Source organism: Ursus maritimus, unplaced genomic scaffold (genome assembly GCF_017311325.1).
Source record: "Ursus maritimus isolate PB19 unplaced genomic scaffold, ASM1731132v1 scaffold_11, whole genome shotgun sequence".
Lineage (NCBI taxonomy): Eukaryota > Metazoa > Chordata > Mammalia > Carnivora > Ursidae > Ursus > Ursus maritimus.
This window is the reverse complement of record NW_024423453.1, coordinates 18,635,229-18,653,214: the sequence shown is the minus strand read 5'-3', so window position 1 is coordinate 18,653,214 and position 17,986 is coordinate 18,635,229. Positions and strand designations below refer to the sequence as shown.

The following is a 17,986-nucleotide window of genomic DNA, read 5'->3' as shown; positions in this document are numbered from 1 at the left end:
ATCTCAGAGATAGACTATCTGAAGTTTAAGCTTCAGTAAACTCTAAATTTTATCCATATCTCTAATGATTAAGGTTGTCCTTAGGATGACTTCAAACTCTTCTCATTTTTCTCCTCTCTTATTCTAAGCACTAAGAATTCAAGTTCTGTTGTCATACTTAATTTCTCTATATCCTCTTTTTTTATTTTTTATTTTTTTAAGATTTTATTTATTTATTTGACAGAGAGAGAGGCAATGAGAGAGGGAACACAAGCAGGGGGAGGGGAAGAGGGAGAAGCAGGCTTCCGGCTAAGCAGGGAGCCCAATGCCGGACTTGATCCCAGGACACTGGGATCATGACCTGAGTCGAAGGGACACACTTAAAGACTGAGCCATCCAGGCGCCCCTTTCTATATCCTTTTAAATAATCTCATTTTATTATCCCTATTGTTTTTTTCTCTTTTTCTGATAAAAAAAATTTTTTAAAGATTTTATTTATTTGAGAGAGAGAGAGCAGGAGCGGGGGGAGGAGTAGAGGAAAAGGGAGAGGGCGTCAGACTCTGCGCTGAGCATGGAGCCCCATGTGGGGCTGATTCCAGGACCCCGAGATCATGACCTGAGCCAAAACCAAGACTCAGATGCTTAACCGACTGAGCCACCCAGGCACCCCTCTGATAAAAATTCTTGAATAATCATCTATTTTCTCCCTGTTATGTCATCCTGATCCCAAACATGAACATATATTTTATATTTCTCAATTCCACTAAACTACTTCTACTGAAGTCACTATTGTTCTTTTTTTTGTTCAAATCTAAGGACTTCTCTTTTAAATGCTTTTTCACTTTCCCATCTTTTACGCTCTTGATCAGATTATTTTTAGTACACTTTTTGCCTGATACATGTCTTGAGATTCTCTGGCCATTAGGTACATATTAACTCAGTTGATTTATCTCGATTTTTGAAAGTCATCTTCATTCTTCCAGTCACTAACTCTGTGTTTCATTTATTGTTTCCTGACTTAGGTAATTCAGTGGATGCAAAATCATATCAAATATTGTTCCTGTTCTCAGGCCATTGTGGTTTAGTTAAGAAAATGCAAAACCATGTACAAAGAGATAAATACTAACACAAGGTAGCAAATAAAATGCAAATGAATGGGTCAATTTTGTAGTACCAACATGTATTTTCTCCATTTGTTGTTGTCGCTGTTGTTCTTAAGGACTTCTTTAGAGGCAGTTTGCTGGCCTTTTCCAATTTAGAAAAATATGTTCACTCTATACATTCTTGCCATTATTATATCATTTCATGGAATCTTGTCAAAAAGGACCTAAGTGAAATATTCAGGCAAGTTCAGCCTATAGAACAGCAATCACCTTCAACTATGAAAGGATCAGCATGATTCCTGGGACTATGGATCTTTGTCACCAAATATTGTGATCGAATCATCTTTCTGTTTGAGCTGAGGCCATAAAGTACTCAGTGCCAACTTTCTTACTGCTAATTAAAAAAAAAATAATAACTTTCCAAAGGGATCTAGGGCATGGCACACCCACAATTTATTGAGTTATAAATCGAGTTGTAGTAGCATATTTTTTATTCTATTAAAGGGAGAAGTCTTGTCATTCTCCTTTAGAAATATTACTGCCAGGGACATTCTCCTCCAGCTTCACTTTTCTTCTATGGAGAAACACTTTTTCACAAAACAGAAAGACATAGGATTTCAGAATGGGAACTTGCAAAATAAAATTAAGAAAATAAAATATTGCATTTAAAATATGATGACTAAAGATATCAGAGGAGCGCGCCACCAGAGGAAAGGCCCGCAGGTGCCCTGGGCAGCTAGCGGACCGAGGCCGAGATGCACCTGTCCGTGGCTAGAGGTCTATTCGTGTGCGCGGCCAGATGGGCAGGGTGGGGAGGAAAAAGACTCACAGGAGAAGGAAGTTGTGCTGGAGGCAGAGAATGGAAGAGATGCCCCTGCTAATGGGAATGTTAATGAGGAAAGTGGGGAGCAGAAGGCCAACAATAAGGTAGATGAAGAAGAGGAAGAAGGGAGGGAGGAAGAGGAGGGGGAAGGCTATGGTGAAGAAGAGGCTGGAGATGAAGAGGAGGAGACTGAGGCAGGAGGGGCACAGGGGCAGCTGAAGATGATGAGGAAGGATGATGATGTCGCCGCCAAGATGCAGAAGACCCACGAGGATGGGTAGACAGCAAAAAAAGGAAATGTTTAAACTTAACAACAAAAAGAGCTCCGTGACCTATTCACCCTCCGCTTTCCGTCTCCGAATCTAAACGTGGTCACCTTCAAGCGGAGAGTCCCCGTGCGCCAATGCGGGCAGCGCCATGGTGGATGGCACGCGCTCTCCACCAGCCAGACCACGGCGGAGTTTGCAAAGCGGAGGAAAAAGAACCAAAACTTCCAAGGCCCTGCTTTTTTTTCCCTTAAAACTACTTTTGTTTGTATTTTTTATTTACATTTTATATTTTTGTACATATTGTTAGGGGTCAGCCATTTTTAATGATCTCCAATGACAAAACCAGCCTTTGAAGCATTCTCTGTCCATTATAATCTCAAAGAAGGAAAAAAAAAGAAAATAAGAAAAAGACCCCAAACCTTATTAAAAAAAACACAAAAGCAAAACAATAACAACAAAACAATCTTATTCCAAGCATTCCAGTAACTTTTTTTGTGTATGTACTTAGCTGTACTGTAAGTAGTTGGCTTGTATGAAAAGGTTAAAAAGGCCAAAGGTCAAAGATAAAAGGATTTTCCCCTTTTTTTTGTCTATGAAGTTGCTGTTAATTTTATTTATTCATTTATTTATTTGCCTGTTTGATATTTATTTATTTATTTATTTATTTATTGGCCTGTTTGATATATGTGTAAAACAATGCTGTCCAACAATTACCTGAAATTTTGTTTTGCTGAGTTGTTCTGAAGGAAGAAGAAAAAAGACGTCAGAGTAAAGACTGTCCTATAAGCAGAGCTCGTAAGGTCCCAGGCTGAGCTATGGATCAGGGGAGGCAAAGATCAGGCAGAAATCTGGCAATAAACGGAAGAGAGGTTTTGAACCAAAGTGCACATTAATTTGATTGTAAATCCAGGGAAGCACTTCCAAGCAGTGTTCCAAGAAGTAGACTTAGAAGGTGATGATTACAGGGGCTAAAAAGTGAGTGTGTGTGTGCAGAGAGGGGTGGCCAAACAATTCTGGAATTTCTGGCTTAAAAAAATTTGTTGAGTGTTGCTTTATCAGGACTTCTCAGACTTTAACATACTTGCGTGGAAATGTAAAGAAATAAGTGTAATATGTAGCTGACTGCTACAGGTTATTATTATTATTATGTTAATTTAATCACCTTAGGGTGCATCATTAGTTTTTGTTGTAGTGTTCCCTGATTCATTAGTTGCACGTAACACCCAGTGCTCATCACAACACGTGCTCTCCTTAATACCCATGATGAACAACAAGATCCTAGCCAATAGGATCCAACGGTACATTAAAAGGAGTATCCATCACAACCAGGTGGGATTTATTCCTGGGATGCAAGGGTGGTTCAACATTCGCTACTGGTTTTCTTTTCAAAGACAATTTAAAATTTGATTGGAGGGTAAAACAAAGCTAAGAAGAGGTTTCATTCACAGTACAGGACAAAATTCTTTTGGAACATCTTCCCCTGGGCCTCTCATGTAGCTCAGCAGGCTGTTTGGCCCCAATCCCCACTTCTCTCCCAGTCTCTGTAACTCTCTGCTGAGAGCCCACTGGCTGCTGCGGCTCTAGTTTATCCTGCCCTTCTCTCTCACCTTTTCCAACCTTTCCTGGGGGTAAGCTCTAACTTTGACAATGAAATCAGTCAAATAGCTCATGAATGCTTTTAATACTTTTTCTCAGTCCCATTGTTTCAACCCTCTCAAGATTCAAAAAAAAGGAAATAAAAAATAAAAACCAAAGACTGGCTTCTTTGTAGCTGATCAAAAAGAAAAAATTTAATTTTTGTTTATGGATTTATCTATTTTGCTTTCGTGTGTGTATATGTTTCGTGTTTATATATATTAGATATATAAAACAACTAGATATATAAAACAATTAAATATATATAAAACAATTATTTCAGAGTCTGGTGATTGCTAACATTCAATAAATAACAGCTGTTCCTACTATTAGTGAGAGAGGCACAGCATGGAGGGTGGAGAGACTCTACCAAGCCATTTTGGGAAGAAGCCCAGAAGTTAATATTATGAGTATGGAAATCTGAACTAAACAATTTCTTTAAAAACACACGTTTATTGTTAAACATGTACATATACATAAGTAGAGAGAATGATATAATTAATCCAATGTGTTCATCATCTAGTTTCAACGATTATCAAATATGTCCAATCTTGTTTGAGTTATACCCATGCCCACTGATTTATTTTAAATGGATCTCAAACCTTGTATCTTTTCATGAGTACTTCAATATGCGTATCTAAAAATATGCATACTATATGTAAAATTGCAAATACTCTTATTACATCTAAATGATTATTTATTATTCATTAATACCACTAAGTATTTTGTGTAGTTCAAATTTCCCCAGCCATCTCATAAATATTTTTGGCAGATTTTGTTTTAATATTACTACTGTTTTTAAATTGATATATAACTTATAGTAAGGTGCACAAATTTTAAATGTACAGATTGATGAATTTTACACAGGTATTAATCTATTTAAACACCGTCCAGATCAAGATAAAAACATATCTGATATCCAAGCAGGCTCTTTCTGGTCCTTTCCAATTAAGGTACCCCCAAATTAGCTGTTCTTCTCACTTCTGTCATAGATTAGTCTTGCGTGTTTTTAAACTTCATGTGAAAACATTAAACACAGTCTACTATATGATTAACCATTCCATTCCTAAGTATTTACTAAAGATAAAGAAAAGCATATGTCCATATAAAGAGTTGTACCCGAATGTGTCTAGAGACTTGATATGTAATAACCGAATGTCTATCAATAATGGATGACTCAATAAATTGTGATATGTAATGCAGTGAAATACTATTCAGCAATAAAGAGGAATGAACTATTGAATTATGGAACAACTTAGATTTTTCTCAAAATTAATATGCAGAATGAAGGAGCCAGTCCAAAAAAAGAAATAATACATACTGTGTATTTTTGTTTACATACAATTCTAGAAATGTAAACTTAACTACAGTGACAGAAAGATCAATGATTGTCTGGGTATTGATGGATGAGCAAGAAGAAAAGATTACAAAGGTGCAAGAGGAAATTTGGAGGAAGATGGGTATGTTCATTATCTCGATTGTGGTAGTAGTTTCATGATACACGTGTACATAAATAAATAAAAACGTCAAGTTGTATACTTTAAATAGTAACATTTATTGTGCATCAAATATTTTTCAATAAAGTTCCCACAAAAATGAAAAGAGACTGATGGTTGCTGTGACTCTTTCTCTTCTTCTTGCCTGAAGTTTAGCTGGCATACATGGAACTATATTGGTTACCTCTTAACCTTGAATAAAACTTTAAAAAATAATAATAGAAATCAAGGCTGTACTTTGCCAACTTAGAGAAACACTAAGAGAACTGTAGAAGAATATACAACTAAAAATCCAATATAAAATTTTCAAAACTTGAATAATCTAAAAATGCATGAAAAGAAAAAGAAATGAAGAACACATGGAACAAATAGCAATATGCCGTTTCACGCGAATATACCAAAACTTGTGATGTTTATAAATTGACAAGAATTGAATTAAAAGTCAACATTTGCTTAACTGGATATGTTGTTTACTAGAGATACACTTGAAATACAAGAATACACAAAGGGTCAAGAGAATAAAACATTTATACTATGCATTCACAAACCGAAAGACAGCTATTATATGTTTATTAATATTAGGCAAAGAAGACCAAATACAAGGGGTACTACTAGAGAAAAAGAGACATTTCAAAATGATAGAAGAGTCAATTCTACAGAAAAATAAAAGAATTCAAAATCAGTGTGTATACAATAGAGCTTAGAAACATACATAGTAAATATGACAGATTTAAAGAGGAAATAGGAGAGGCCAAGATTGTTTATGAAGGTATTAACAAGTTGCAGAATATTTGAACAAGTATCAACCAATTTCACCTCACTGACCCACAAAGAACACTTCAGTCAGCAACTAAAATGAATTAACACCTGATCTTTTTTATGGCATATGTTACTTCTTCAACGGTAATCTTTTCAGGCTCACGTGCTCTCTCTCTCTCTCTCGTAAGAGAGAAAAATAGATTTTTTAAAATTAATTAATTTGCATAAAATTGCATGGACTAAGTCTCTTAATTATTGTTTTTTTTTTAATTCCTATATTTTGATGATTATTTTACCCGTGTTATTTCTAACTTTGTGCATGGTGCCTCCTTCCCCACCTCCACCCCATTCCCCTCACTACTATCCTTTTCTAACTAAGTTAGCTAGCTGTTTTTCAATTGTCTTCTTTTTTAAAAAAACGTTTCTAAACAACCAATATTTAGATTTATTTTTTTATTGCTGTTTTCTCACACATTTATTTGGGCTTATACTAAAAGTAATGCTGAATTATTGGGTGCATAAATATTTATATATGCTATATCTTCACTTTGAATTTTATCTATGATCTTATAAAGTGTCCTTTTTTTGTTCCCTTCCCAATGTTTTTTGGTCTAAATTCTACCTGTCTGTTATCAGTCTGCTTTCTTTTTATTCACGTTTGCCTGGTATAACGTTGTTCATTCTTTACTTTTAACCCCATCAGAATATTTGTTTTAAGTCTATCTTGTGAATGTAGCACGGAGAATTTTACTTTGTTAGGCAGTTGTCATTTCCTTTCTTCCCCCATCAATTTAAGCTGTTGCACAACCATTGATATGAATAAAAACTTTGGTCTCAGTTCTTTTATGTTATTTTGTTGGTCTCAGTTCTTTTATGTTATTTTGTGTTATACACACCCATATATATTTTCAATATGTAGCTGGTTTTATATAGTCTCTGTCTTTCTGTGAGTGTGCATCAGTGTACCTTTTGGCATTTATAAAGGTTTGCATTTCTTTAATGTTTATAGTATTAGCTATATTTCCACCTTTGTGTTGAATTAAAAAAAAATCACCTGAAAATCATGTTTAAAACAAAGAGCATCAACTTATTTCATTAGTTGGGGTCAGTGATTTCAGCTGGGTGGTTCTTCCCATTTAACCTAGACCTGTTTGCACATCTGGGACTATGCTGGCTATTAGCTGGAATAACTTAGTTCTGTTCCTTCTGTATCTTACATGCCTCCTACAGGTGAGACCAGACATCATACTGCAAAGGCAGAGTTTCAAGAACCTAAGAAGTCATAGATACATACAAGCACACCGAGGAGACATCATAGGTTAGGTTCCAGACCCCTGTGACAAAGTGAATGTCACAATAAAGTGAGTCAAATGGATATTTTGATTTCCCAGTGCATTTGAAAGTTATGTTTACACTATGCCATAGCCTATTAAGTATGCAATAGCATTATGTCTAAAAAAAAAGTATATACCTTAATTGAAAAATACTTTCAAAAAAAAAAGGAAAATACGTTCTTACTAGAAAATGCTAACCATCATCTGAACCTTCAGCAAGTTTTCATCTTTTTGCTGGTGGCAAGTCTTGTCTTGATGTTGCTGGCTGCTGACGGATCAGGGTGGTGGCTGAAGCATGGGGGGACTGAGCCAAGTTTCTTAGAACAAGACAAGAATGAAGTTTGCCATATCTGTTGACTTTCACAAATGATTTTTTTGTAGCGTGTGATGCTGTTTGGTATTATTTTATCCACAGAATTTTCATAATTGGACTCAACCCTCTCAAACTCTACTACAGCTTATTCGAACAAATTTATGTAGTACTGTCAATCCTTTGTTGTCTTTTCAACAATATTCACAGCATTTGCACCAGGAGTCGATTCCATCTCAAGAAATCAATTCTTTGCTCATCCACAAGAAGCAATGTCTCATCTGTTCAAGTTTTATTATGATATTGCAAAAAGCCAGTCACATCTTCAGGCTTCATTTTTAATTCTATGATTTTTTTTTTTTTTTTTTTTTTTTTTTTTTTTTTGCTATTTCTACCACATATGTAGTTACTTCCTTCACTCAAGTCTTGAACCCTTCAAAGTCATCCATGAGGATTGGAAGCAACTTCTTCTAAACTCCTGTGAATGTTGGTATTTTGACCTCTATTCATGAATCATGAGTGATCTTCATGGCTCCTAGAATAAGTTTTTCCATTTACTCTGCCCTGATCCATCCGAAGAATCACTGCCAGCTATAGCCTTACAAAGTGTATTTCTTAAATAACAAAACTTGAAAGTTAATACTTATAAGTGTTTCATTGATAGAGCACAGAATACATTTAGCGTAATTTTTAAGGGCCCTAAGATTTTCAGAATATTAAGTGAACCCTGGATTCATCTTAAACTCACCAACTGCTTAAACTTCTAACAAGAATCAGCCTGTCCTTTGAAGCTTTGAAGCCAGGCATTGACTTCTCCTCTCTAGCTATGAAAAAAAGAAAAAAAAAAAAGAAAAATCCTTGATGGCATCTTCTTCCAATAGAAGGCCATTTCACCTGTATTGGAACTTCGCTTTTCAGTGTAGCCTGGCTTCATGAATGATCTGAGCTAGATCTTTTGTAAACCTTGCCGTAGCTTCTGCATCAGCCCTTGGCACTTCATCCTGCACTTTGATGTTATAGAGATGGTTTCTTTTCTTAAACCTCATGAACCAGCCTCTGCTAGCTTCAGATCTTTCTTCTGCAGCTTCCTCACCTCTCAGCCTCTGTAGAATTGAAGAGAGTGAGGGCCTTGCTCTGGATTAGGCTGTGGCTTAAGGGAATGTTATGTCTGGTTTGATCTTCTATCCAGACCACTGAAACTGTCTTCATGTCAGCAATCGGCTATTTTGCTTTCTTATCATTTGTGTGTTCACTGGAGTAACTCTTTCAATTTTCTTAAAGAACTTTTTCTTTGCATTCACAATTTGGATAACTGTTTGGCACAGGAAGCCTACTTTGGGGCCTATCTTGACTTTCAACATGCTTCTCTCACTAAGCTTAATCATTTTTTAGCTTTTGATTTGAAGTGAAAGACATGCAACTATTCCTTTCGCTTGAGCACTTAGAGGCCATTGTAGGGATATTGGCCTACTTTCAATATTGTTGTCTCTCCGGAAATAGGGAGGCCTGAGGAGAGGGAGAGAAACTGGAGAACATCTGGTCAATGGACCAGTCAGGACATACACAACATTTATGGGTTAAGTTCACCATATTATATGGGCATGGTTTGTGGTACCTCAAAAAGACCACCAATTGCAGATCACCATAACAAACACAACAGTAATGAAAAATCTTGAAATATTACAGGAATTACTAAAACGTGACACAGAGACACAAAGTGAGCAAATGCTGGTGGAAAAATGGCACCCATAGACTTGTTCGACTCAGAATTGCCACAAACCTTCAACTTGTAAAAAAAACAAAAAACAAAAAAAACGCAGTGCCTGTGAAGCATAATAAAGTGAAACAAACTAGAATGAGATATGCTTGATATTCTTGTACTTTTTTCAAACCTCTGTTCTAATTATATTTATTAACTTCCCCATGGACCAAAGAGAATAATATGGCTAAGCCCAGAAACATAGTGGGAAGACAGATGGGAAAGATGAAGAATTGGGGCTCTTTCTTTTTGCAATCTAACACAGTTACAACTATTCTAACACCTTTACATAATATCTTTGGCCCCCCCCGTTTTTGGAGGTGTGCTGATCTTTTTAAAAAAAATTTTCTACCTATGAGAAATACTGAAATTAGCCAGTAATATCTTTTTCCTCCCCTGTTATTTCTTTCCTTAGAATCTAATTTGAAATAATGTCATTTTTTTCCATTAATTCCTATAAGGCAATCAGCAAGATCTGAAATTAGGTTAAATGAGTTACACTTATTTGGAAAGAAACATACAGGGAGAACATAGAGCTTCCAAGACTAATAATTTAAGGATACCCAACCAACATGTTTGATGTCTTTTAATTCCTAGCACATTCAAAATCTTGAATCAAGTTGTGAATTTAAGGAGGGTTGGAGTTTTGCAAAAGGGTGAGGGAGCAGAGAACAGATGGTATAAAATGGCAGAAAAGGTGGACCAAAGAGAGGTGGAGGATAAAGACCCAAGGGGCCTGATGGACAGGGAAAACAGGGGGAAAGTGGACTGAGAAGTCCTTTATCAAGTCTACCAATTGTAGTAAGAAATAAATTTGAAGGTTAAGAGGTAGTATATGGACAGCAGGTGTTGGAGATCGAAGTTTTGGAAATGTAGTTTAAGAGTATGATGATAGGAATAAATGGCTATGTTAGGAAGGAGGACAAGATCTTGTGAGTGAGGGGTAACAATTCCAGAGACAAGACATATTTTTTTTTTGTACTGAAATAGACTATGAACCATTTAAGTTCAAAGAAAACTCATTTATTCAAAAAATAATTAGTGCTTACTTCATGCCTAGTTTGATTCTACGTACTAAGGACATGGCAGAAGTGAAAATACAGACCAGATATGCTGTCATGCCAGTGACATCCTAGTGGAAAATTGGTCTAGAAGAAAGGTTGACCTAAGGGGTTTCTGAAAATTGAATAAGACACACGTGGGATAGAAACAAGTATTTATTCAATTCAATACTGATCGCTCTTGCCAGGCTCTAGATAAATTGACTAAGAAGAGATCCATATTATATAGATGGTGTCTATGTAGTTGGAAAAACGATAAAATTGTTCATTTAAAAAATTAAAGTTATACATGGGAGATTGTCTCATACTTACATAGAAGTAGGTTATATGTGTCTACTGTATCTTCTCGATATGTGGAAACAAATAAATTTACAATATTGTAACCTTTTATATTACTGGATCCACTAGATTTAGATAGAGTATTCATGGACTCCTCATCTACAAAGTCTCCATATCAAGAATATCCATCAAGGGAGTCCTTTAAAGGCAACTTTGCCATAGTCGCCATAAAGCATCCGTTATGTTTTTCCTCTCATACCAATTTCACAACTACTGCCCACAAGACAAACAAATTTCCATAATGATACTGCTAACAATGTCTCTTAAGAGAACATCAGCATCTGCATAAATTGTCATCTTCAGATGCCCAAAGCCATTATTGACAAACTCATCAAAGTTCTAGAGGAGATAGGAGCTCCATATAGACATTTGGAGTTGGGTGGTAGAGGTGATAGATTTCTATTTAATTTCATGCCACAGCTGCACTGGGTAACACTCTCCTTCCTGTAGAGAGTTCCCAGACATCTCCCAGAACCGTTCCCTTGACCAGCTATTGGCTCTTAGTGATTTCAATGAGACGTGTCACCGTGATTAGGAATTTGAACCCTAGAGTCACATACAGCACATTCCCTTTACAATTCCTAATATTGCAGACTTTAAAAGGTATCTACTTAAAATGAATAGTTTTCAAATACTTTTATTAATGGATGATTAAATTCCAAACTGTAAATAGATGCAGATCATTCAGGAAAAAGTTATATCTTAAAACATATTCTCAACTTTTAGTACAAATACGTGGAAACTATTTATTAAGATATTTCTCAATATATAAGCATATTGCCTGGAAATAAATTTTTATATGAGAAGACAAAATGTGGATAAGGAAAATATTTAGTTTACCTTTACCTTCAATCGTGAATTCCACACGTAGATGTGGGAATCATTAAATGTAATGGACTATGGATGAAGTGTTGCAAAAACCAGTAGAGGCAAAGACAAAAATAGATACTGTATCCTTAAAGCCAAGTCTACACTTACCTAGAAAAGATCTGCACCTCCAAATTCAAAACATGTTGGCCAACTAGTATCCTCTGAGAGCCATTCTTTCCCGAACTCTTTTGGTTTGAGTACAAAAAAGGAAAAAAAAAAGTTATATGGACAAAATAGAACTTATTCTTGCAGTTTTAATTGGTTTCCTCTTTTTAATGTGATTGTACTGAGATTTATAAGATCATTGCACAAATGTATGTGAAACTTAGCAATACAATACAGGGCAACAACTTTACAAATTGTATAACAGAAACAAATTATTATTACTCTTAGGGATGATTTTGATAGTAATCCATTCCATGTAAACTGATCTGGCCTGATTAAAATGGAATTTAGCATTTGTTTCTGGGTATGTGAAGAAGTTTTGGTTCACATAAAAAGAGTGCCATTTTTTCAATTACTGGATTTGCTTGAGTGCTTCTTTAAAAATGATAAAGTGAAGAAAAAGAACATTTCAACTTGACACTTTTCTGTTCAAAAAACCAAAACACCTCAATTGAACAAAACAATATGGTCAGCAGAACTACTCCTTACAATTTCCTAAGGGAACAAAAATAATGGATAATCTGGTTCTTTGATTGCTATCTCTCTGGATTTCAACAGATTTTTCCTTTTAAAATGAAGAGTAAAAATTCCAAATCTATTGAGGAATGGTGAGCACATGAGCCCCTGGTTACTCACCTACTGACTTCAAGCATACTTTTCTCTGTACAGTCATATGACACCGGAATGAAACAGTAAAAATGAGCCCTTAAGGATTATAATCTGTAAAACTTCTATCCAGAAAACATCCTTGGAAACTGAATTCCATAATTATATTTATCTGAAAGAAAAAGTTCCAAAGTCATTTTTACTACTTGGTTTTGCTACTACATACTTGTTTTTGTTCATTGTTTTTAACGTCTATATCCAAAAGTTATAATGTGATTTTCAACTCCCCCCCCCAGTACTTAGAATTTAATATTTGTTTCTAGCTTTTAGTGCAAAAAAAAATTGTGTTATCTGAGGGGGAGCAATTAGGTTTACCAAGAATGTCTGTCATATAACCCTCTGGGAGAAGAACTTAACTGTGCTTTCCAAATAAGAAAGAATGAGATATTTTGCCTCCTTCCCCTTTAGAGAAGGCCAGCAAGGCTTAGATCCAGGAGGCCTGAGGACATTCTTCCTGTGGGGGAGAGTTGAAGATTATGTTTTCCAAGACCTAGGCTCTTGACAAAGGACAGGATGGTTGGGAGAGGTGGTTGCCTGGACCCTCATGAGAAGCCACTGTTAGGCCTGTTTCAGAAGGCAGCTTCCCAGAGAGAGGGCAGAGACAAGTATCTGTGAGGAATTGCATGGGAGGAAAAGGAACCTCCTACACACAGTGCCCTGGACGGGGGAGTGGGGCAGATGGTAGCATAGCTCTATGAGCTGCAGTTTCAGGTGAGAATACGGTGGAACACCAGCATTTGTGAGCTCCAAAGGACAGCCACAGAGCCATGAGATCGTCGCAGTGAAGTTCAAGACCAGCGTCTTCCCCACTCTCCCCCGAAATTCTCCAGGAATCTTTTCTGCTAAGAAAATGGAAGGGAGGGCGGCTGGGTGGTTCAGTCAGTTAAGCCTCTGCCCAGCGTCCTGAGAGTCCCACATGGGGCTCCCTGTTCTGCGGGGAACCTACTTCCTCTCTCTCCCTCTCCTGCTGCTCCCCCTGCTTGTGCTCTCTCTCTGTCAGATGAAAGAAAGAAAGAAAGAAAAAGAAAGAAAGAAAGAAAGAAAGAAAGAAAGAAAGAAAGAAAGAAAGAAAGAAAGAAAGAAAGAAAGAAAGAAGGGAAGAAAGGAAGAAAGGAAGACAGACAATGGAAGGGATCTACTCTCAAGATCTGACTATAAAGTACTTCCTCACCAACCCTTTAATTTGGTTTAAGTATTTGAATCTAGTGGAGCAAACTCTGAAGATTTACGTAAATTAATTCTTTCCCCGAGCCTGACATTTTTCAAGAACTGCTGAAACTTTTGGGTTTCTTGTCTGTACTTTCCATCAGAAAAGAAAAATAAAAGTTTCAATGCAGTATATAGTCCAAATTTTCCTTCCTAGCTAAGAGCTGTGTGGGCAATTTCAGGTTTTATTTGCTTCAGTAAGTAAGACATTCTGATTGCTTACTTTGTTCCTTTGTGTTCTGCCTCCGATTTCTTGTGTTACTTAGCTTTTATTGGGGAAATGGCTGTCAGTAACTGAGCATTTCTGAAGCTGTCTTCTTTCTTCATGTGTACTCTGGGTCATATTTTAATTTATTCTTTCTTTTGAATTTATTCTCCTTGTTTTCGTGAAATCTCTTTCAAAATATGTTGACATTAGTGATTGTAATCCTTGATTGTGGTTTATTGTAAATCCACGTAGTTGAGTAAGTGTGCGATGATCCACCATCAAAACACACAGGAACAAAATTAGCTGATAACACATTTACCTATTACTGGATTAAGACCTGTTCAAAGTTAGAAAACTCTCTCCTGGCCATCACTGTATTCTCAAATATTAGCCCTTGGCCTGGCAAATGACATTGTGTGTGATAAACAACTCTCATTAAGTAATTGAATGAATGAATGAATGAATGAATGAGTGAATGAAGTGTCCTGAAGTAAGTTCCAACTTTATAGGAAAAGAATCACTGAAAAATCAATTAACCTCCATTTAGCTTAATTTAATAAGCCAGAAAACTAGCTAACATTTAATAATAATTAACTAAGGTACTCAATTTTGGAAAACAAAAAATGAGAAGAAAATAACCTTTCTGAAGTTTGGGGGTAAACTCTTTACAAATATTAAACAAGTGCATTTATTTTATAACAGCTTTGAAGTTTCTTCCTTCTAACTCTACCTACCACACTACTCTACCTTCAAAGTTTACGTCAAAATATTCAGTTTTTGGAAAGCCTACGAAGTGAACTAGTGGTGTCTCACAGCACTGTGCCCTTCGACCCTTCTAATGAACGGATGGATACTCAAGACGGGCATTTTGCACCTTATCCCTCTGTAGGTTATATCCCACGTTAATTATAAGTTCATGGGTCATTTATGGAAAACTTTTCAATATATGTGGACCATCTAGACCATGGTCATAATCCTCTTTTAAAAATTGATTTAGAAAAATTCTTTCACTATTTCTTTGGCTACTTACCTTGTTACTAGTTACCAGCATATATAAGAAGACATATTTAAATAAAGGAACATAACACACAGATAATACCAAAGAATAACTATAATTCAGATTATAGAGATATAAACAACCATTTCTAAAGGCTAGATTGAAAGCTTAGCACATTAGGGAGGTAGTATCAGCTAAAGTTTTCAAATTATTGTGAAAATATATTTCAGGAGAGTTCCTAACTATTAATTTTCAAATACATGTTTTTGCTTTAAATTATTTATTCATTGCTTGATAACCAAAAACTAGCATTTTGAAGAATGTGAAAACATTATTTATTCTTATTCATCATTCACATTCATTTGTTCCTTCTGGTTTTAAATATTTATATAAATATATTAATGTATAAGTTTAACAAATGGTACTATCAAATATACATATATATTTTTAACTGTTTCAAACTAAACCCTGTATAATTTCACAAATAGTTTTATTATTTCCATTTCTTTGCCACATTTTAAATGTTTCCTTAAATATTATTTAATTTCTTGTTAAGAGGCTCTGTTCAATGGAAATTGACTCTACAATTTTGTTCAGACTTTATACACCTTACATCTTGTGCCAGGGTTAAAGCCCACAAAACCTTTTCCATTTTGAAAATTCAGATCTGTGGAGTTGATATACTTAATCAAAGAAATTATCATGAGACTAAGTATAGAAGAACAGTGGGATTAATGAATTTAATAAATATATTTCCTGCTGCAAACCCAAACCACACTCTTCATCCCCATCTTGATAAAGACATCGTAACATTGCATAAGCAATCACAATCTCTTTGGTAGGTAAATCAGGCAATAATCTAAAATGTATTTTGGGATATATGCACACAAATATATATATATATGCACACAAATATATATATATGCACACAAATATATATATATATGCACACAAATATATATATATGCACACAAATATATATATATATATTTTGGGATATATGCACACAAATATATATATATATATTTTGGGATATATGCACACAAATATATATATATATATTTTGGGATATATGCACACAAATATACTCCTATCACTCTCCAAAATAAATGGCTGGGAGATTATACAAAGTTATGCACCCAAGAGTTCAAACATTAAGAAAAGGAAGAAGATTTCTATCATTCAATTTTCTTCTATTTCCTTGTATTCGGGGAACCAGTAGACTCACTCACACACACACAAGTACACAACCGCAAACACCTTTAAAATGAAGGACAGTTACACAGGAACGTCACAACTGAAAGCCTGTAAAGTTGTCTTAAAGGATAGTATACTAGAAGTCATTGGAAAACATAGAACAAGGTGGAACAGAGAATGTCAAAAAAGTCTGAAAACAAAGTGTGCTGGTTAAATCCTCTTATGTGCCATTGGGAACTTTGGAAACCACTGGCCTTAATGTTGAGACTCATCCCTTCCTTCATTCTGTCATTGCCTGCCTCCTTCCCTTCTTTCCTCTGTACTCCCTCCTACTCTCCTCTTCCCTCTCTTCCTCCCCCCTGCCACCCCTGGTAGCATGTGTTAAAAACCATTAAATAAAACACTTGCTCAATTAACCTCTGAAGTATGATCCCAGAGCCTACATTCTTAGCCCCTAATATATAACTACCTCATGATTTCCATTTCTTTCCCTCTATGACTTCAAAGAGATAGAGCATAGGTTCTTTTCCTTCATGTTACATGATGCTTCTTTTTTTATAATGCTTTTAATTTAAACAAGCGTGTGCCTGTGTGTAATTTTTAGAACCTTATTTTTCATATCTGCTTTTATCTATTAATTGTTGAAGAGACTTTTGAAAAAATCTAATTTAAAATCCCTTTATTGCAATTTTTTGGAATAATAATCCTGTGCAGTTCACCGACTGTCCTTTTAGTTGTTTTCTCAACAGCAGCTACTACATCAGGCTGCCAAACCCTTTCTGATCAGATTTTGTGCCGTGCACCAGGCCCTTTCTCTAGGAGGTGAGGATAAAACAAACCCCTGACTTCCGGGAAACAGAATGTATACAAACCAACCTAAAACCAAACAGAGTGTCATTTGGCAATACTTGCTATGAAGGTTAAATAGTGCAAGACAAGGGAAGCAAAGTGTTACCTAAAAGCATATTATGTTCTCTTTTAACCAGTCTCAAAATTATGTTAACTCCTTGGCTCAGAGAATTCCATCACATACAGACAAACAGATAACGCAAATTCTGATTTCATACTACATGTAGCACAGTAGCATGGGGGGTCTCAGAGTTTTCATGGAAGATATTCATATAAAAATATATATACGTATATGTATTCATAGATGTATGTTTTACATATGTATATAGATAATACATATATACAGGGATTATATATATACATAGAGAGAGAGATTTTATACACACACAGGTATATATGTTTGTTTGTTTTCTTCCAAGAATTGACTCACTTTTCCTCCTCCTCCTCCACCACCTTCTCCTCCTTCCTTCCTCTTCTTTCATTCCCTTGGGATGATGGCCAATCCCGGTTTCCTGCATTGATCTCCATTCTGGCTTTCTTCCTCACTCCTGAGTCCACGTCTGCAGTTCCAGAATGGGCATTACCATCTCACCCTCTAGCTGTTAGGTCCTGTCTCTGCTCTGGAAACCTTACAGCCGCCACTCTATCACTTTAAGAGCATATTGCAAGCTCACTGCAAGTTTATTGCTTTAATTTCAAGTTTCTTTTTCATCCTCGGCTTCTTGGGACCTCTGAGATAGTGTGTTTGTTAAAAATGCAAACTTTCTAGGTGTTTACTCTTGGGCCCAAAGTTTATATTAGCTCAATCCATTATGCTGTTGGCTGCTGTGATACTAAACTTCCCTGAATTTCCTCATTTAAGTCTTCTTCCCATGGGTTCTTTCAAATTTTAGTTTTTCTTTATGATTTCAGTATTTCCCAGAATCTAATATTGAAGAGAAAACTTCTTTGTGGGAAAGCT

The 17,986-nt window shown here is 35.7% G+C and overlaps 1 protein-coding gene across 1 annotated transcript; it reads left to right on the top strand.

Moving 5' to 3' along the window:
- Positions 1-1,367: 1,367 nt before the first annotated feature.
- Positions 1,368-2,515, top strand: LOC103656995 (prothymosin alpha-like). Its single transcript, XM_008684398.2, has one exon. It carries the CDS (start codon positions 1,755-1,757, stop codon positions 2,184-2,186), a length of 432 nt encoding a protein of 143 aa, XP_008682620.1. The 5' UTR covers positions 1,368-1,754; the 3' UTR covers positions 2,187-2,515.
- Positions 2,516-17,986: the final 15,471 nt, after the last annotated feature.